Source organism: Stegodyphus dumicola, chromosome X1, assembly GCF_044657685.1.
Source record: "Stegodyphus dumicola isolate Sdum_Otavi_A_Nest chromosome X1, ASM4465768v1".
Classification (NCBI taxonomy): domain Eukaryota; kingdom Metazoa; phylum Arthropoda; class Arachnida; order Araneae; family Eresidae; genus Stegodyphus; species Stegodyphus dumicola.
In genome coordinates, this window is record NC_140780.1 from 156,819,103 (window position 1) to 156,841,730 (window position 22,628).

The 22,628-nt window shown below is 35.3% G+C and overlaps 1 protein-coding gene across 4 annotated transcripts in view; it reads left to right on the top strand.

Annotated features, from left to right (window-relative positions):
* The window catches only part of P5CS (Delta[1]-pyrroline-5-carboxylate synthase), a 172,770-nt gene that overhangs the window by 69,135 nt on the left and 81,007 nt on the right, over positions 1-22,628 (top strand). For all 4 annotated transcript variants that reach the window (XM_085808339.1, XM_085808341.1, XM_085808342.1 and 1 more), the window contains one exon: positions 12,925-13,068. In XM_085808339.1, the coding sequence (XP_085664465.1) occupies positions 12,925-13,068 (144 nt within the window). The remainder of the gene's footprint in view (positions 1-12,924; positions 13,069-22,628) is intronic.

Sequence of the window (22,628 nt, forward strand, 5' to 3'; positions counted from 1 at the left end):
TTTTAAGTCATGCACTAGATCAGGAGTTTGTTCTCAATAAGGGAGAAATTTCATAGTTTCAGGGTGAATGCGACTAATTTTTTATTTAGCTGTTAAGTATTTAACTTTAGTTTATGAATATAAACACCTACTTTTATTAAAGTTTTGGTATTTACCAACATTTTCTGTACTTTTTGTTGTTTAGCTTTTAAAAACAACCTTAGAAAATAATCTAAATAAACGTATAGATATATTTTTCAAGTTTACGAAAGGAGGGAGGGAATGATCTTCTACAAATGGTGAAAGCGTGTATGGGGAGGAAAGGTGGTGTGGTGATGGTGTATTTAATTATGGCAAAGCACACTAGGGCTATCTGCCTAAGGGGAGGGATGCCTTCGTGGAGGACTTTCTAAGGGAAACTGGCTCGTATACACGTTACACATGGGGAAAACCACGAAAACACCCATGCAGCCAGCCCGTTCGCGGGATTCGAACCTCGGACCGAACTACCAGTGTTTAGCGACTTTACCGCTCAGCCGCTGGTGGGCGGGGGGGAAAAGGTTGCCAACCACCGCACCAGATTATTTGTCATGTCTTTGCAGTAATGTAGATAAAAAACGGATATTTTACAAGATGTGAGAGAAGGACTGCAGTCTAATTTGTAAATTCAGTTTATGCTAACTTGGTGTGAGACAAAGTGTTTCAATTTTTATGTGAAAGAAAATTAGGACTTGGAAAAATATTCCTTTGTTTATCAGCGCAGTAATGAAGGGCAAAGTAAAAAAAAAAAAAAAAAAAAAAAAAAAAAAAAAAAAAATCTGAAAGCTTTCAAATTTTACATTACGCTTAAAAGGACGTTTTTTTTTAACGTTTTGTGTGTTACTTTTATTTATTAAATATCATATTCTTCTCACTAAAACCACAAAATTCAATTCAACAGCAGTCTCTCAAAATAATTTTAAAATGAATTAGAATTTCCGATACACAGTCTCGCGCGCTGGAGATAGAAAGGTTTTTTTTCCATACAGTTTTGCCAGTGCTCGCTTTGAAATCGGCGAGTTTGTTAATCAAAAATTCGTTACAGAATGTTACAGAATATGACATCGATAATAAAAGAAATTCCAACTTCCAGATGCCCATATTCTGTGAAGGATTACCTTATTAAAAATTTGATGGCTCTAGGTACCGTTGTTTTATCACAATGCGAGAAAGATACATACATTTATGCAGATTTTTCATCATTTAATTTCTTTAAATATAACACAGGGCGATAATATTTGGTGGCAAGAATTTTAAAAATTGAAACGGACATTTAAAGTTGTAAGATTTTGTGCTGTGTACTTTTAGGTTACAATTGAAGAATCTTAAGAACTAATCAGCGAATAATCGCTTGAGTTCGTGAGATAGAGAACAACACTTAAGAAGGGGAAAATTACCCATTATTATTCCAATAAAGTTTAACAAAACTCCGTCTTGAAGTTTTGCAATAAAGCCTCCACTCGTACTTGAACTTAGGAAACTAAGAACTAAAACTTAACTAATCTTAACTAAAAAGATATAGCCGAAGCTATCAAGATTCTAACAGAGTTGGCCCCTTAATGCTGAATAACGGCGAAGCTATCAAGGGCCTAAAGTATGGCCGAGCGTGATAATAGCTTAAGAGAGAATAGCCTAAGAAGGTGAACTCGCGCTAGTGAGAACCACTGGTTCTCTCTCACGAAGACAGTAATTCTAAAGGTTAAATACGTCTCCTCATTTGTATTCAAACGTGATTCTAAAACTACGTTCTGGCCGGAAGTTGTGAGTTGAAATTCAGGAAGACAGGAAAGGAATTTTAACTCAAAACTTAACTGTTATAGAAGTTAACATAATCCTTACAAAGTTTTCGACGCAAAATGCCAAAATGAAATTAATAGCCCTTCTGGGCTAACACATTTTGGGCTAAAAAAATACAGTGTGTACTCTATCCAAGTGTGTCCTCCATATCGAACCTGAAAAGAAAATTATACAGATGTGTGTTAAGAGAAACTAATTTAGAGATTTAAATATGCTTTTAAAATTTTTAATAAAAGCAAATTCAGATCTGCGGTGTTTTACGATTTATTTGTTATGTCATTTATTTTCATTTACTTAATGTTTTTCGAGAAGTTTTGAGAGTTTGTGATGTGATTTACTAATAGCAAAGTATTAAAATTCTACTTTAAAACATGATTATCGCTTTGAATACGCAACCTCGCCTTTTACAATAAGGTCAGTCAAACTTGGTCTTTTCAACTGTTTAAGACTGGAATTATCAATTAAGAATTATAGTTCAATAATTTGCATGACTTTCTATGTAGCTAATAAGATTCTTTCAAATGTTACATTTTTATTTTCATTTCGTTCAAATTATGGGAGATATCGAAAATGAAGATGTTTTCACTCAACGCAGCATAAAATATTGCATTTATTTATAAAATTATAAGATATTTGTCTAATAATTATAGATGGCTCATCAGTGTACTAAAGTAAGTCTTTTAATACAATTGAGAGTTTTTAATAAAATTTTGATATTTTGAATAGCAAGAGAAGGAATTAATATTTATCTATTATTTTAGAAGCCTTTATTTATTAAATGATAAATACCAAAATAAAAATATAAAAAACCTTTTTAAAAAAGGTGCCATATTTATCACAAATTAAAGTAAAGAGTTAGAGAATTATTACACAAATTTTATCAAATTTTTATATTTAACTCACAGGAATGAGCATATTTGCTTAAGATTGAGTAAAATATTGAAAGGGAAACAAGTAAAAGGCCTTATAAAGCAGTGCAAGTATCTTACCTTTTTTCTTATAAAGGTTTTCTTTCTGAGGTCTGCATTTATGCGTAAACAGCTTCATGCTTTTCTTGCAACAGTTATTTTATACTCAGTGAAAAAAACTCAGTGGAGGATAAATAAAAAATTTAGAAGTCTTTGTTCATAAAATATTAAATACCAAAATAAAAATTTAAAAGAACTTTTAAAAAAGATGCCATTTTTATCACAAATTAAAGTAAAGAATTCGAGAATTATTGCACTCATCAAAGTTTTATATTTACCTCACAAAAATGAGAATATTTTGCACACGACTGAGTAAACTATTAAAAAACGAAATAAGTAAATGCATTAGATCTTACCTTTTTACTTATAAACTAGTGCAAGGTTTCCTTTCTAAGGTGTGCTTTTATGTGTAGAGAGCTTCATGCTTTTTTTGCAACAGTTATTTTGTACTCAGTGAAAAAACTCAGCAGAGGATAAATAAAGAAGTACTTAAAGAATTAATTGAACTTATTTGCATATCTAAATTTTATTTCAGATTTGTAAAATTAATAACGATTATATCAAGGAACAATATTAACCTTACAATTAAATGCTTACAACCTATCAGTTTCATTATGGACACGAACAGCATTCTTACTCTTGAAACGACGTTTGGGAAAAAGTGACTGATAGGGCTAAAAAGCAAATTTTATTTGCTTACGAAACATGAAAATAACCATTTCTTCGCTAAAAAAAATGAAAAATGAAAATTTCGCAAAAATATTGAGATATGCTTTTTATCACACTTTCAGTATCATCAATCATTCTTAACTCGACAATTAATCGATTTCAAATCAGCGCATATGTTAGCATGGCTAGTTCTGAAGTGCTGAACCTTAAGAAGTACGGATAGTATTCCAATCATATATGCGTCAGTTTGATTTAATAGTGCGTTACAGTATCTTGCAAGTGACGACGGAAATCAGCATTTTCATTTAAGTATTTAAATTGTTTCGAAATTATGTTTTCATGATCATCCTTTAATTTTTCTTTTCCCTGAACTAAGTTCATCTTATTCGTAAAAGTTTTTTTATTGTTGACCCGCATCTTCGTGTAATTGTTGAAGAAGGAGTAATGAATCTTAAATGATAAACTTTAGCACATCTTTGTAGACTAAAAAAAAAGGTGAGTTAGTATGTAAGTAGATAATTTTTATAATTACAAAATATCGTTTATGTTAGCTGACATAATGTAATAACTTATAACGTTGCGCGCCTCCAACTTGCACGCAACCAAGAGGTGACTGTGAAAACTTGTATAAAAGATAGAGCCTTGTGAAGGGTTTAAGTCCCTTTTTATTCAACGTAATAAAATTACAATTGCGTGCTCTTGACGCTCACAGACTGTGCCAACTTGGCAGTCAAATAAAAATAATAATCTGAAAAGAAAGTAAAGACAAGATTCTAACTACGAGGCTCTCTAAAATAACTAACTCACCGCGTTTCACAATACCGCTGCTAATTCAGCAGACTTGAAGCTCACTGGAACGATTATTCTACTTCCCGCCAAGCACATAGGCCGCAACGCGGGGTTCTTCAATTCTCGCTAACTACCTCCGCGCTCGCTAAGTAAGAATCTCACACCGAACTTGTTTCCTCTCTATTTAAATCATAATACTTCCGCTGATAAAATGCTTGCGCGTTCTACTCAAATTTACATATTCTGGCATTGGCAGTTCCAGGGGAAAGTAAGGCTTGACAGGAAAGATAGTTTAAACTTAAAATAAATGTTAGTTAAAATAAATATAAACCCTACATTTGCCGCTGCCAGAATTTGGAAAACTTGGAAGCAGGTCCTACAAACGACCTGTTGTAAGTTTATCTAATTCTGAACTAACTGGGGAGAACCTCGTTTACACAAAAAAAAAAAAAAAAAAAAAAAAAAATCTTATGTAACAATTATATACTAAAATTCTGTTGCTCGTTACAAAGCTTTCTTCTTACAGCAACTTTTCCTGGACTTCATCAATCAATCTTGGTCTTTCCTTCCAGCATCTGGAAGGAATAAGTATCAGTATCTTTCTACATACATTATAATTTACACTTTCTTGACACAATAAATTTTTGTTTTTAAACGATTCGTTTTTCTTAGTTATTGCTTACTTCACATTCATTCAATTTTTCAAGCATTAATTTAACTTTACACTGGCTCTCCACCGTGTGTGGTGTCAAACGGGAATATTCGTGTTTTAGTCTTACAACACTTCCCCTAACCACCATGATTTGTTAGAATTCAACGACCAAATAGACACACCTTACTCGACATTCTACAACTCAATGAGCTACTTTAATATTCTTAAAAATTCAAATGTAGGTGGAGAACCCTACAAAACACATTCATTCTAACTTCCCCCTCATTCATCTTTAAACATGCAGGCTTTCGCTCTAAAGCATGACTTTATCTACAATTTACTACTTAAATTTTGACTTCATTGCTTTTAAGCATTCACTTTTAGCATCTACAATTTTATGCTTCTAGACTAAATTCTACTTTTACATAACATGAAAGTATTTACATACATTTACAAAAGTTTAATACATATGCTTTTTACAATTTACCATAAAATGAATAAGAGAAAATAAATTTTTACTTTACTCATTCTTCGCCAAGCTGGCGGCACTGAAACTAAAATTCTTATTAATACAAGAATACGAAGTTATTTTTATCTCCGGCCAAATTTTGGCTTTAACATAACAGAATTAGTCTTTCGACCAACAGAAAATGCTTGTTTTTAGCTTTTACACTTAAAGAAAATAATACTTTTGCCTTAGCAAATTAAAGTAAAACAAAACTAAGTCTCAACCGAGACATATTGACTTTCGTCAAAACATAGAACTTCGTACTTATGCATAACATTTCGGAACGAAACAGAAAGAAAAATTTATAGAAGGTTTTAACTTATCTTTGAGTTTTCGATGCTTGAAACTCCGTCATCCGTTTTTGGCAAAATTGATCCCAAGTTAGAGGTTTCATGGATGTCAATCTTCTCCTTATTGATCTTCGAGTGTCGTCCACGTTGCTTTTTCTTTTGCGTCCTCTACATGCTGGCCTCTTGACGGAGTAATCGTCTGGTTGTTGGCCTTTGCGTTTCTGCCTGGGACGGCTGGTGTTGACGTCCTCCGGTCTGGAGTCCTTCTTGAATTTCTTCTGTTCGTCGTATTTTTGTGCCTCCTGTTGTCGTTTCAGTTTCCGGAACGGCGGCCTTGCTGGCACCTGACTCTGTGGCCGTGTGCGCGTTCTCCTTGATGTGTAATTTCTCCTGCCATCCTTTGTAGGTGGTGTTTTCGTCTTTACCACGGTTTCTTTACCCGGTTCATCTGTATTTTTGTTTTTCTTAAACGCCGGAGTTTGAAAATCATTTTTTCTTTTTGATACCGACGTCCGGGTTGTAGAAGTGCTAGGTCTCTCTTCAGTTCTCTGTTTCTTGGGTGGTGGAATAGTTGTTGTAGTCTCTGATTCTTCTACTTCGTTTAGACTTGAGTCCTGCAAGAAACTTTTAAGGATTTCAAAATCATTTGGATTATAGTATTTTTTCACCTGGTCGGGACTTGCTTTACAGATTTCGCCTCTGTCGTTCTTAAGATATAATACTATCCCTTTGATTTCCTGAATTACATAGGGGCCTTCAAACTTTGGAGCTAGCTTTGCCATAAAATAGTCTGGGGCACTTGATAAAGAAAATTTCCGCTTCAATACTTTATCCCCAACTTTAAAATCTGCTTCACGGCGTTTTCTATCATAATAAAGTTTCTGCCTATTTCTTGCCGTATCCGAGGTTTTAAGCGCCTGATCAATCAACTTTTGCACATCTTGTTGTTTAAACTCCTGCTCTCTTTGTTGCACAAAGAATAATTTATCTAAAGGCGTAATTAACTTTCTGCCTAAAAATAATTCTGCTGGAGTTTTTCCCGTAGTATCATGATGTGCCGTTCTTAAAGCATAAGCTAATTCATTTATGTAGCCATCCCAGCGCTTGTGATGTGTGCTCACGTAACTGCGAATTATTTTTACTATGTTTTTATTAACTCTTTCTGCTATGTTAGCCTGTGGTCTATACGGAACCATTTTGATATGGCGTATGCCAAGTCCATTGCATATGTTTTCAAATATTTGACTAATGAATTGTTTTCCGTTATCGCTAATGACTTTTATCGGTGCACCGTATTTTAAAATGTATCTGTGTAAGAATGCATCTGCGACTGTTTTGGCTGACGCGCGTTTAAGTGGAACAATTTCTATCCATTTTGAAAAATGATCTACTATTACTAAAAGAAAACGATTTTTATTTAACTCGCTCTGGGGGAAGGGACCAAGGAGATCTATGCCTAAAATTTCATTCGGAAATGTAGCGCGAATGCTATTTAAGTACCCGGCCGGGCTGTAATTAATATCATTTATTAACTGACATTGATTGCAGGACCTGACATACGCCGTTACTATTTTGTATAATTGCGGGAAATATACTGCCTCGCGTACCCTTTTTATAGTCTTTCTGACCCCGAGGTGGCCCGCTGTTTTTTCTTCGTGCAACTCCTACAAAATGCTTAATCGAAGCGAGGCTGGGATGACTGGTTTAAACTCAAGATTTTCGTTTGTTGTTTTCGTATAGAATAATAAATTATCTATTATTTCATAGTTTTTTGCTCTATTTCTTATCGCATCGATATCTGTATGCTCAAAGCTTTCGGGGTCTTTCAAATAAGCATAGATATTTCCAAATTCAGGATCAGCTTTCAGTTCAGTAATAACCGTATCTCTAGAATCTAAAATTTTTGAAGTCAACACAGCGCATTTAAGTTCATTTCCTTCATCGTCCAGTTTTATACGAGAAAGTGCGTCAGCTACATTGTTTTCCTTACCCGGTTTATATTTTATTGTGATATTATATTCTTGGAGTTTTAAAGCCCATCTTATTAACCTGGGCGTTAGGTTTTTCCCCGAGTAAAGTCTACCAACAGCCGCATGATCCGAAAAGACTGTTACTGGCGATTTGCCGAAATAAACTCGAAATTTGTGTACAGCCATTAATACGGCTAATGTTTCTCTTTCTGTAGCTGTATAATTCCTTTGTGTCTGATTCAATGTTTTACTAAAAAATGCCAGCGGATGGTTATTTTGCATAAGAACCGCACCCACCGCATAGTCTGACGCATCTGCCGCAATTTCCAGGTTTTCGTCCCCCTCAGGGAATTTTAAAACAGAGGCATTAATAAGCGCTTCTTTTAATCTTTCAAAAGCTGTGTTAGCTTCCGCTGTCCACGTAAATTTACTCTTTTTTCTTTTGATTACTAAGAGTGGTTCAACAATATTAGCGAAATCTTTTATGAAAGATCGATAGTAAGAACATAATCCAAGGAAAGATGAAAGTTTCCTGGCGGTGTTGGGCGGTGGGAAATTCTCAATAGCTTTTATTTTTGAATCTTGCGTTTCTATACCCTTTTGCGAAATTTTATAACCGAGATATTTAAGTTCTTTAGTTGCGAACTTGCATTTTGAGGCGTTAATTGTAAGACCGGCCTCTTTTAATAATTTAAAAACTTGTTCGAGGTCATTAATGTGTTGTTCCAACGTACTACTCGTTATAATTATATCATCTAGATAAATTAAAGTTGATTTTCCTAGGACAGGCTTTAGAACAATGTCCATAGATCTCTGGAATGTTGATGGGGCCCCACACAACCCAAAAGGCATGCGTAAAAATGCATAAGTGCCCCATTTTGTTATAAACGCGGTTTTATGTATATCTTCGGGTCTCATAGCTATTTGATAGTAGCCAGACGTTAAGTCCAAAGTAGACATATATTTTGTCGATTTGATCTGTCTAATGATCTCGTCTATAACCGGCAAAGGGTAAACTGGAAATTTTGTAATACTATTTAGTTTTCTGTAATCAATAGCAAACCTCCAAGCCCTTTTATCCGAAGGAGGAAACTCGTTCTTTTTCCTACATAGTACGACTGGACTCGCGTACTCACTATTTATGGGCGTTATTATTTTATTTTTTAACATCTCCTGAATATGTTCCTCGATGATTACGTCTTTTTGTTTGTCATAGCGGTAAGGTTTAGTCCTACAAGGTTTTTTGGCATTTAATTGAATCTTGTGCGTCACGATTTGACAGTTTCCTGGTTTTTCTGAAAATAAATGAGAAAAAGTACTCACCACTTGCTGTATTGCTTTACTTTTCTGGTCATTCAGATGGCTAAGGTCCACTTCAGGTGTCTCCACAGGTTCCACCACCCTCTGGTCCATCTCCAACACCACGGAACTATCTTGAAAATTTAATTTGGCCCTCGCGGCCCTTAGAAAGTCCATACCTAAAATAAGAGAGTGTTGCAGGTCTTTCACGACAAAAATTAATACTTTGAGATTTTCCTCTTTTACCTGTAAGTTTAATGATAATTTCCCGATGCAGTGACATGTTTTTCCTTGCGCTGCTATAATTTCCGTATTTCTGGTTTTAAACAGTCGTATCCTATAAAAATTCTTTTTGAAGAACTTTTCACTCATAAAATTTCCTTCTGCTCCTGTATCGATGAGGGCTTCTACTGGTACATCGCCAACCAGGACATGTATAATTGGTAGCTGTGAGTTTTTTACGATGACCGTGTTTAAATGTCTATTTGAGGGTTTTTTTTAAAACTTCCGGGGTCTGGACCCTCCCTTTCACAGGCCCCTCTAGTCGTTTAAAGCTTTCCTTTCAATCTGTGTCTTCTGGGTACGCGGATGCTTATTTTCAAATTTTCTTTTTGGGCCTTGACCTTCGAGTTTCGATGAGTTAGCTTGATAGTTCTTTCCCCCATACGAGCGATTTCCATTTTTGGTTTCCTGCTTCCTTCGGGTACTTTGAGAATATGTTTCCCCTCTCGCTTTTTCCGCTATTCTGCGATTTTGAAACTTCACCGCCAATTCGAAAAGTTCCTGGAATGTGCTTGGGTTTCTAATTTCAAAGTAGTCTTGGACAGCGGGTAACAATCTTGGTAATATTATTTCAATTATCTCCGCATCGGGTTTTTTTCCATACAGCATATCCGTTAGCTTGATTTTTCGTAAAATAAAGTCCGTCAATTGTGCTGTATCCCGTTGATAGAAACTATATAGTTCGGCTTCCAGCCGTGCGCGATCTTTCACTATGGGGAAGGCCTTTACTAACGATTTTTTGAAATTGTCAAATATATATGTCGGGCTTCCAAATTCACCTAGTAGAAATTTTCCTATGTTTTTCCACCATAGCGCGGCCTGTCCTCTTAGTGCTGATGTGGCGATGGCAACTTTTTGTCTTTCAGGCACAGGGTAGAGCTGAAAGTGGTTTTCTAGACATTCGAGAAATACCGCCACGGAATTTTTTCCGTCGAAATGGACGTTTGGCTTGATTGATGCTCTCAAAGTCTGGACCAGGTATCCAAATCCTTCTGAGTTGTCATTTCTTGGTGTTGTCCAGCGGCTTCCATCCAGTTTTCGGCCATTTCAGTTCGATAATTGTTCGGGCGCCAATATAACGTTGCGCGCCTCCAACTTGCACGCAACCAAGAGGTGACTGTGAAAACTTGTATAAAAGATAGAGCCTTGTGAAGGGTTTAAGTCCCTTTTTATTCAACGTAATAAAATTACAATTGCGTGCTCTTGACGCTCACAGACTGTGCCAACTTGGCAGTCAAATAAAAATAAGAACCTGAAAAGAAAGTAAAGACAATATTCTAACTACGAGGCTCTCTAAAATAACTAACTCACCGCGTTTCACAATACCGCTGCTAATTCAGCAGACTTGAAGCTCACTGGAACGATTACCACTACTTCCCGCCAAGCACATAGGCCGCAACGCGGGGTTCTTCAATTCTCGCTAACTACCTCCGCGCTCGCTAAGTAAGAATCTCACACCGAACTTGTTTCCTCTCTATTTAAATCATAATACTTCCGCTGATAAAATGCTTGCGCGTTCTACTCAAATTTACATATTCTGGCATTGGCAGTTCCAGGGGAAAGTAAGGCTTGACAGGAAAGATAGTTTAAACTTAAAATAAATGTTAGTTAAAATAAATATAAACCCTACAAACTTAAAAAATCTAATTTTGTTTTTGGCATGAACAAAAACAAAATGTACACATCTTTAAATGTTTAACACAGCAACTTGTTGACATTTAAAGGAAACTGAATTTCCTTGGTAAATTCATTGCCAATGTCTTTTAGAATGGTGTTTAAATTCTTTTTGCTTCTAATGAAAGAAATTGGGAACACGCTTTGTAGTGTGAAGACGCTTGTGTTTTAATAAATTATGACTTTTTGAGCTGTTATTCTTTTAACTCGTGCCTCTTTCTTTTGGTAACATGTCGAGAGGGTCGCTGCTATGCATTGTGCCGACCGGTGCAGTTTCTGGAGGTCATAAATTCTGCTGTCTGGGGTTTTTATAAATTCTAATAATTTTCTTGCCCATAACTTCTGCTGGATATTGCCTCTTTTAATGTCTAAAAAATTTGTTGCTTGGTTTCCTGTAAATTAAAAAAAAATTTACCACATGCGCAAACGCACCGGTTGCAGTGCCTCTAACTTCGGTCCCTCATGTCGAACAACTAGAACTCAGTTTAAAATGTTGTTAGAATCATTTAACATTCTTGATGAAAGATTCTGCTCAAATTGACAGTGAAATCTAAAGTGAAAAAGTTCATAACCAATTTTAGAAACTGACCTACTGTCCTAAAAGCATTTCAACTCTCTAGCAGCAATTCTTTCATTTAGAAGAATGTTGCAGCATATGGTTGTACGAGAAGATTTGACTCTTTTTAACAACTTCAGAGTATTAACTTAAAATCCCCAGTTAGTTGTAAAGTGGTTATAGACGATGTTCGATAACAATTGAGGAACACAGAGTGAGTGTTCCTCAGTTGAGTTTTTTAATATAACAAAAGCAAATAGGCGTTGATGAAATGATAGTGGATACTGCGTAGTATAATATACTCGAAGCGAATAGATGTTATATTAAAAGGTTTTATTCATTCTGTATGTATGCTCCACTAAAAAAATAATAACTATTAAAACGTGAAATGTTTTACTGGAGCAAGATTAAGTCGAATGAGTCTTTCGAGTAAAACTGCGATCGCGAAATTTTGAATGTTGCGGAGGAAAAAAAGGTCTGTATCGAAAATTTTTGAAGGAATATTTTTGTTGCATTTTATTGTGATGCGATAATTCTGTATGAAACATAGATCCTAATTAGTAATTATAATAAAATTCAGCAGCAATATATAGATAGTAGTCATTTAAATTTCTTCTTAGTTTATTTAAATTTTAATGAAGTGTAATATTCTGTTCAGTAATCGTTGGAGAGGTAAAAAAATTAAATTCTGTCTGGTGAATACTGACACATTGCATCTGCATGGTATAGTATGTAGTATAGATACTCTTAACTATTGACCATAGAAATTTCTACATATATTACGCTTACGCTAAGTAATTTGTTCTTACATTTTTCAAGGAATATTGTTTTTTATTTTATTTTAAAAAAGTTGATATTTCCATCGATATACGCAAATTAGGTTTATATTTCTGTGATATTTTAATTTTACTCGGAGTAAGAACTGAAATGTAAATTGGAAAAATATTCAAAATATAAATAATATTTTTTCTGTCGTATATAAAAGGTAGCATAATGCGAACATAATTTTTTAAACTTTATGCAGCTTAATGCTTTAAGTTATTTAAAAAGTGAGGTTTAAGTGCGTTACGATAATTTTTTGGATTGTCTTTTCGATAAATGGGGTAGATGTAATTTAATTTATGCTTGAGAAATGAAAAACATGCTCTTTAAAATTGCCTTATTTATGCAAACAGAAGTCAGTAATCAGTAGGAGGGTTAAATTAAAAAATGTTGATTTCTTACTAATTTTAAAACAATGTGTCTTAAAAAATATGTTATTCATTTCTTTTTTTTAGAGTTATAAAAACACAAATCTGCATTCTGAAATTTGCTGTAGTCAAATAAAATGAACAAAATTCCTTGCTTTTAATATTAATGTGGTATGTTACCCCTATATGTAACTCACTATGTTACTTTTTAAGTAGAAATAAATACTGGAATTCTGAATGTTTGTATTTTGGTCTTTTAAAGGTATCTCAGCTTCAAAATCATGGCAAGGAAATGCTGATAGTCACGAGTGGAGCCGTCGCATTCGGGAAACAGAAACTGAAAGCTGAGATGAGGATGTCAATGTCAATGAGAGAAACTCTATCGCCGAAAGGGAGCAGATTTCAGGCATATTTTTCTTGTTTCTTAAACATGATGAAAATATACTGTACGGGCATAAGTCGGCCTTTAGTCTTTTAAAATGCAAAGTTTTCAAATGCATACTTTCAAGATTTTGAGAACAAGATACTAGAAAGCTTTTAACTTTAACTGTAAAGTCAGTTCTATTTCTGGGCAATTGGCCTAGATTCAGAGCTTCTTATTCTACTGTTTACCTCATCTCATAGACGCTCTATATGACTGAAGTTAAGGCTCGAAACGGCCAGTCGGATACGAGGTTATCTTCAAACTATTGCGTAACTGAGGTTGCTTTGTGATTAAGGGCAATGCTCATGATATTAAGTTTCATCTCTATAATATTGCCCCAGAATTAGATAGCTATCTCGAGGATGTCTAGGATTCCTAACTGACATACACGTATTCATCACAACCTGTAAGCAGATGTGCACAATGCACAAAACAACCCCATACAGAAAATACTACTACCTCAAATTCGGTGAGCTGAAAGTGTACACGCTAGTCAATATATGTGGCCTTACGAGCGGCAAAATAATGGAAATATGTAGAACGAAGTACTCTGAGAATAGTTCATGTTAACATAAATATTTCAGTAATGCTCGCATACGTGTTAGTTTTTGAACAGTATTACGCCCATTAAATGCCATGTTCCTCTGTAGACTTTGACAGGTTATTGATTCTCTATTTATTTAGGTTCCGTTCGCATATTTTGATTGTTGAATCATACCTTTTCCTGCCCAACAGCGGCCGAGCGGTAAAGTCGCTGAACACTGGTAGTTCGGTCCGAGTTTCGAATCCCGCGAACGGGCTGGCTGCATGGGTGATTTCGTGGTTTTCCCCATGTGTAACGTGTATATGAGTCAGTTTAACTTAGAAAGTCCTCCACGAAGGCATCCCTCCCCTTAGGCAAGATAGCCCTAGTGTGCTTTGCCATAATTAAGTACACCACCATACCTTTTCCTTCCGACAGTGTACAGTGTATGCAAAACCGTTTATTTAGGTATATTCAAAAGCTTATGCAACAAACTGTAATAAATAAACTGACAGTGCAATAATTCTCAGTTTTATCTTCCTCAAAACCATTTCTTTCACGTCTTGATATCTTAAGTCTAACTCGCTGCACGAAATGAGAGAGGAAAGTCAGACGCTCGAATTTATACTTTCCGAAGTTGCATTGCGCATTAGTTAAGCGCAAGAGCCAACAACAGTTTTATAGTTAGGAAGTGATTGATGATCTTTCTCTGTGTGATTTGTCCTCCTTAAACGAAAATAATAATTGAATTTTATTTAAAATAATTTCTTTTAATCTGAAAAAGTTAGATTTTAGAAAAGTAAAATGAAAAAACTAGATAGGCAACAAATACGACAGGAGGTAGAATTTCTCACTTTTAATAACATGTGAATTTAAATTGATAAATAAGGCATAAAGATTGCTTCATCACCTTATTTTTTAACAAATCATTTTAATGCAGTTAATGAGATCAGCTTTTTCGCAAACAAATGTGATTTTTTTAATAATTTTAATTAGAATTTTTTCACCTTTATTTTCTATATTCAGATTTCATTTGTTTCTATTAAGCTCGTTTCCCTTCGCTCAGTGTTACTGTCTTATGGAGCACTTCAGAAAAATATCCAAATAAAAGAACAAAATGACAGTTAAATTTTTTCAGCATGCACAAGTTATAAACAAGATGAAGCATATTTTTAACATAGCTAGATCTGCAATTAATATATTCCTTTCTTACCTACAAACTCCTACATGGAATTTAAGTTTGCCAATCTCTTGCATGCAAATTAAATTCAAATTTATACAACATTTTTTTAGAATATCGCAACGCGCTTATTTCCAGAGGTTGCGGAAAATTTGTTGCTTGAAACGTTTTTGCCTCTTTGAACTGCAGGAAGTGTAGGCAGTGGGATGAATATAAAATGCAAAGCCGAAACAAAAAATATGGTTTCCCTTAATCAACGGAATCGACTTGTGTCGAATGGAAAGAGAGTGACAGCGCGCTTTTACACTGCATCAGATAAAAGAATGTCTGGAACAACAAAAGGATGATAAGAAAAATCGAGATGGTAGAATGGGATATTTCACTTAGCCGCCATCAGTCGGCGAAGAAAGATGTAATGAATGAAAATATACAAGCAATGTGAAAAAAAAAGTTGGATCAGTAAGGTAGTAAGTACTTCAAATAATTAACAAAATGTTAGGTAAGAATATCCGAAGGATATTTGTGTTTTTCTCTAGGAAAAGGTGAGCATTGCAAAGAACTGATACAGCTGTTTGGATGTAATAGTACAGAAAGGAAAAAAATGTTGCAAGTTTTTTTTATATAATTTTGTATAGTATCAATTTGAAGATCTCTGTGATTCTATGAATTTGGGATGAATCAAGGTGCATTAATAATTTCACGAAGTGTTCTATTTTGAATAACTTGGATTTTTTTATATGGGTTTTAGCGGCGCGTCCCCATACCGGACTGGCGTAAAGTAAAGTAGGTCTAAGGATAGACTTGTATAAAACAAGTTTATTGTTGATAGTCATATTGTTATGTCTGCCGAGGAGAGGACGCATAGTAGCTATTGAGATATTGAATTTCCTGGCAGTTTCGTGTAAATGTTGCCGAAAAGGGAGTTTTTGTCGAGTGTGACTCCGAGATACATCACTTGATCCGTCCACTGAATATCGTCGTCAAAGAAGATGAGATTAAGCGAGAGGAAGTTTGTTTCTCTTTTTCTGAAAATAATGGCTTTGGTTTTGTTAGTGTTAACGGCAATTCTCCACAGCGTCGTCCAGTTTTCAGAAAGCTCCAAATAGGTTTGTAGAAAAATTTGTATAGTATTGATGGTTGAAGCTTGAGTTAGGATGGCGGTATCGTCGGCAAATAAGGCGATAGTAATATGAGATTCTTATGGAATGTCTTGAGTATAAATATTGTAAAGAAAAGGAGAGAGAACGGAGCCTTGAGGGACACCTGCAGTAATATTTCTTGTAGTTGAGAGGGCGTTTCCAATTTTGACAGCGAAAGTGCGATTTCTGAGGTAAGAGACAATGAGTTGAATAAAGTGGTTCGGAAAATTGAGCTGAATTATTTTGAATATAAGTCCTTGGTGCCACAATCTGTCAAAGGATTTGGCAATATCTAAGAAAATTGCGCCGGTAGGAAATTTATAATTGAATCCAACAGTAATGTAATTGATAATGCGGAAAAGCTGATGATTGGTGCTGTGCAGATGTCTGAATCCAAATTGTTCATCAGGAGTATAAGAGCTAGTAGGCATGATTCGATTAATATAAAACAGAATAATTTTTTCAGCAATTTTAGAAATTTGACTAAGTAAACTGATAGACCGATAATTTTGAGGAAAAGTAAAAGTTTGTTGAGGCTTAAGGAAGACAACAACTGCATGTTTCCATGTTTTGGGGAAGTAAGAGAGCTTTATAGCTGAGTTAATTATTTTAGTTAAGCACGTAATTGCATTAATTGGAAGATGCTTGAGTGCTTTGGAAGAAATGGCATCACATCCAGCAGCTTTTTAAGCTTTTAAAGAGCTAATAAAATCCGCAACAATTCTCGGGGAAGCGAGAAAGGTGAAATTAAGTGGTTCAGGGCTATTAAGGAAAGAAGATACTGTGCTACTAACTTTGGTGATATGATCATTATCATATGGGGAAGCATTGGGAGTAAAGGTATCTTCAAGAATGTCAGCGAAAGTATTGACTTTATCTTCATCAGAATAAACAAGTTCATTGCAACCATGAAGTGGAGGAGTCTGCTTGAAAGGCTTTTTGAATTTACGAGCAATGTCATAGAGGGAATTGTCTTCAGTAGCAAGAGTGTTTAAGAAGTTGCTCCACCGCTGAGATTTCAATTCCCTGATATCTTTTTTAATGGTCCTTGGAAGAGCGTTTAGATTAGCTTTAATTCTTGGGTCTCTAGTATATTGCCATAATTTCTGGATGCGATTTTTATATTTAATATTTGGCTTGATGTTATTCGGAAGAGGAAGAAAATGATGCTTACTGATGAATTTATTGGTAGCAGAACTTAAAGCTTGTTCAACACTGTTGGTAAAATTTTGAATTTCCGTGTCTAAGGCTTCTTTACTGCTAATGCAAGGATTTTCTGGTATAGTTTCAGTCCTAATTTGAGAATATTTATTCCAATTGGTAATTCCAATGCTGCGACCTAATGCAGGAAGGAAGCAGTTGATATTAATTTCAAGCAAGATAGGATTATGATCAGAAGATAAAGCAGGAATAACGGAAATTTGACTATTGTAACTGAGGTTATTTGAAAGAAAAAAGTCAATGATGGAGGAGCTATGGTAACCAAAATGTGTTGGTTCATCAGGAGCATGTATAATATAATTTTTATCTTGGATCAAATTGAAAATTTCAGTACCTTTTCTATTGGTTGCACCAGGATTCCAACATTGACGTTTCGCATTAAAATCACCACCTACAAGAGAGGGATAATTAGAGTCCAAAAGATGTTCAATTTCAGCCATAATTGGTCTATGATTCGGTTGAATATAAATATTGGAGATTATGAATTTGTTAAATTCAATTTCAATTTCAATAGAATTACTCTCAAAAGAAGTAGATTATTTTTGTTTATCTTGATGCTGTATACTCCTTTTAACGAAGGTAATAATTCCACTTCCTCGCCCTGTAGTTCTATCAGATCTGAAAGTAGCATAATTTGCAAAAAGTACTTTGTTTGCAGGTTGTAAGTGAGTCTCTTGTGTTAACAGAACATCCGGTTCTAATTCAAGAATAAGATCACCCAATTCATCTTTTTTGTTATTTAAGCCATTTGCATTCCAGGAAATAATTTTAAAGCTTCTCGTATTGACGTTTTTAGGCATATTAAGTGTAACTGCAGACTTTATCAATGATATTAACTATGATGCTGATTTTGTCAATAGCAGATTTTTGTTTTTTCATTTCTTTTAGGCCTTCGGTTATTGTAGTCCATATAGTTTTCAAAGATCCAAGATTGAAAATTTCTGAGAGCGAATTATTTGCTTCTTGGGGTTCACCGATGTGCGCATTTTGATTGTTTTCTGGATTTGTGTTGAGAGGAGGGAAATCTTCTTTATGCAGATTCCATGGATTTCCGATAGAAGGTTGACTGGGAGTAAATTTTGATATATTTTGTTGAGGTCTTGCTGGACACTGAGAGGAATTTGCCGGATGTGGCCCTTTGCAGTGATAACACGTTGCAGGTTTATTCTTGTCAACAGGACAATTTTTAGATTTATGATTATCTCCACAAGGTACGCTAACCCAGTTTGTAGTACACAGAAGCGAACTATGAAAAAATTGCTGACATCGGTAGCACTGGGGTGGGCCGCGCTTCCGTTTCAAGTATTCAGCTGAAATATCCATATGTCCGATGTGTTTTAGTTCAAAGATTTTCGTGGCAGAGTCCGTTTTTGGAATGTGAATTAAAAAGAGCGGCATTGGTTTATTTTCTTTTCTATTACTCATTAAGGTTATATAGCTAACTTTAAATTTTGTTTATTTAATTCTGAGACGATATAGTTAGTGTTCATCGTAGTTGGTAAACCTCGGATAACGACTTTGAGCACTTTTTCGTCTGGGAGTTGGAAACTGTGAGCTTTTAGTTTAGTTTTTTCAATTATTTTTCGGACGTATCGGTGAGTATCAATATCAGGGAGCTCAATATGTAATTTTTCATCTTTAAGTGTTCCCATAATCTTTTTGCCAGTTTGTTTGCTTAAATTAGCAAGAAACTCCGCAGCTTCAGTCACGTTATGCACTATAATGGGTGGGACTTTATTGCTATTACGAGATTGTCTCTCTGTTGATTGTTTGTTCTCTGATGGTTTCTTTTTATTTATTTTGGATGTAGAAGCACTTGTACCTTGCTGACTGGTAGTTGGTTCCACATTATCCACAGATTCGTCAAGTTCCATGGTATCATTGTTTGATTCCAAGTGTTGAAATTTATTTTTAATTTTCAAATTACTGTCTTCATTTTCACTATCTGAAGAGTCGGTAGATCATTTATGATGTCTTTTTCTTTGTCCTCCATTTTGTATGGATTCGCAGAATTGTTTTAAGTCTTGAATTTGTTTCTGAAGTTGATTATTGTTAGTTTTAAGCTCGTTGATAGTTTGAGCAGCTTCTGCATTTTCTTGTTCACGACGTTGATTAATTGCTTTTGCAAATAAAAGATGAAGTTCGTTTGTAATATCAGTTGGACGTTCAGAAGGTGTTTGATTCAGAGCATTTTCGATATCAGTGACAACTTGCCTGGTTGAAGTGGCATCATTAGATAGAGTAATTTTATTACTCAATACATGAATCAGTTGCGGTTCAGAAGTCACAATTGTGGAATTGTTGTTGACGTAGTAGAGGTGTTCATGTTTGCTATATGCGCAAACGCAGAACGTGCCTGGACAAAAGATCTGACATCCCTAGATTTCATACGCACATAGGAAAATGAGAGAGCTAAAATAAGCTATAAGCTATTAAAAGAACCATAATCTTTTCTATAGACTTACAAAAGCAAGAAAGAGATCTAACGAGTTATACTTACCGGTAAACAGACACAGCAGCTGTAATCCAAACGTAGAACGGCAGGTGTGATCCCCCAGTCGAATAAACGCAGGTGTGCGTTGAGTCATCCACAAGGGAGAAGGGACGCAAATGAAAATCCGAGCGGGAACAGCAAGCGAGACGCAAAGCAACCTTCTCGAATGACAGCACAAGCTCGAACGTAAGAATGAGAGAGAAACGTAGACGGACTATTTTGGTGTGATTCTGTTTATGACACGAAAACCGCTCCACCCTGGTAAAGGTGGAAAGATTTAATAGGGTATACATATTAAATCCGATTGTTGCGAATAATTACACCGGTTGAAAGCATTTCAGCAACTGTTAAAGTATAATCTAACAGTTGATAAGGTAAGTGATCCCTTTCTTAAGTAAGTACTTTTTTGAGAAATTCAGTAGTCCGTGACGGATGTTTATGTTTGCAACTTGGCGATCAATATCATCTCATGCATGTGGGGTTTGAGACGGGTGAAACGGGTGGTTTTACCAAACGTGTTAATGTCCTCGAATTCCAGGTAATGCTGAAATAAGTTAGACCTGTCAAGATATGAATTATTCTCCATTAAGAGGAAAGGAGAAACGAATGCACCCCTAAAATTACTCACAATCTAATGCAGTATGATATTTTTATAAAACTTGTTTTTTGCTGCACATCCTAATATTTCCAGTACATGCTAATATTTCCTGACTCTGAGATGGTATCACACCAACAAGAATGCCTGCACCCCGATAATTACCCTTTTCAGCGATGTGGGCAAGATTATATTGCGTCTCTGAATCTAGCCAAATGTACGAGGGCTGAGAATCACTATGAACTCTGAACAGAGTGTTCGCCAGTAAACACTACTATTTCCATTTCTTGCGGGACCTAAACAAGGTGCTCAATACACCATATTTAATGGGTTTCTATGTGCCGTACAACTAAGGGAATACATATGACTCACAGCTTTGTATACAGAGGCTGTTCGCGCATTCTTTAGATCATTTTGCTTTGCTATAAAAAAATCGCCTGCTTGGAAAAATATTTTTTAAGTGCAGTCATATTTTTGAAAGTGTAAATTATCGTCTGCTATTTGGCAACTTTATTTTCACTCAAAATGGCACTTTATAAGGTATTTCTCCCGCCTTCTTAGCGTGCCTTCGTGGTGTAGTGGTCTGCACGCTGAACGCATATTCCAGAGGTCCGTGTTTCGATTCCCGGCGAAGGCGTTTCTCATATTTCATGACTCCTGCTTCCAAAAATCGTAATGTCTTTACAGTGGCGCCCGAACTAAAAGGGGGTGGATGATGATTCTCTATACCCCAGGATTTGGCGATTGGGTCCCCTAAAACCCCAGTCGCCCTTTAAAAGGGGGAGTATATAAGGTATTTCTCCCGCCCTCTTAGCGTGCCTTTGTGTTGCAGTGGTCTGCACGCTGAGCGCGTATTCCAGAGGTCCGTGGTTTGATTGAAAGCGTTGCTCATTTTTTCATATCTCCTGGTTCCGAAAAAAAAAATCTAATGCCTCTACAACTTTAAAAAATAAATGGACGGAATGCTATGTTTGAGCTCTTTTTGAAGAAAATTATTCCTATTTAGTCATTAAAAATGCTGTGAAAGCCATGAGTTTTCGGTATATAAAGCAACGATAGATAATATTGTCAAGAAGAAAGAAAGAAAACGTCGAAGTTTCGCTTCAAGGAGAAAAATTGTTCAAAATACATATCCAAGGAAAAAACGGAATGTTTTAAATGTGGTAAAGGTAAGAAATTTAATGTTAAAAGAAAATGTTCGAAGTCAAAGGTCAGTTGCATAATCATTAAACTGCTCAGTGTCAACTGTAAACAAAGTGATTAATGCAGATTTGACTCTTAAAAAGTGGCGAAAAAACGTAACATGCATCGTCTTTTTCCACAGCATATTGCCGAAAGCAGAACGCTCTGCAGAATTCTATATGAGAAATAATTGTTCTTGCAAAAACGAAAAAATTTTGTAACAATAGATGAATCTTGGGTATATTTAAATGACTGCTATAATATATGATCCACTTATTGTCATAAAAGACAAGAAAAAAAAATTTTGGAACATGGTTCAAAGAATCTAAAGAAAGTTTTTGTAAGGGATTTATGATTGTTGCTGGTTTTTGATATAACGACAAATAAAAATTAAAGAGAGTATAGAAAACTCTTCAGGTCAACACCACATATTATCGGTAACATATTTTATACGCAAATTTCAAATATGAAATAACTTCTCTTCACCCGCAGTGCCAACAATCAGTAGAACTGCATCCAGAAAGAGCATGCAGACGCACGTCAGAATCTACAGTAAATTTCTTGGAAGAAATGGAGCAAGAAACGTGTATCAAGGCCATACCCTTTGCTCATATCCCTACTAAATCTCCTGATGTATCATCCACGGATTTTTTCGCTTTTGGACTATTAAAAAGCGGAATGTCCAAATGTAGACTTACAACCTTCCTTGGACTTTGGAAAGCTGCTCAAGAGAAATGGTTTAAAATATCTCTTCCGCTGCTAAGAAAAGCTTTATTGTCTAGGAAATTACAGTGTAGAAAAACAGTGAAGAATAACGGTTATCAAATGAAACATTTAAAACATGAAAATTTTATGCAAAATATTTCCGTAAATAGAAATTAATAATTTCCGTAAATAGAATTCCATAAATTCGTCTAAAAAAGTGCGAACAGCCTTGCCCGCCATATGGAATAATTATTTTTTGGGTGCCTCAAACACCCAACAATTTTACATACTACTTTCTACATTTCAAGACAAAAGACGATACGACGAAGCCATGAGACACGCGCTAGCAGGGCAAGAGGGAGTAATAAAGTGATAGCGCATTTCAGCAAGGAGGTTATTTACAAGAGTTGAATCTTTTTTAACTTTGGACTGCGATTGAAGAGGACGTTACGGCATTGCAGATGACATAATGCCGGTTAGTCTTCAAGTGAGCGAGTTTGTTT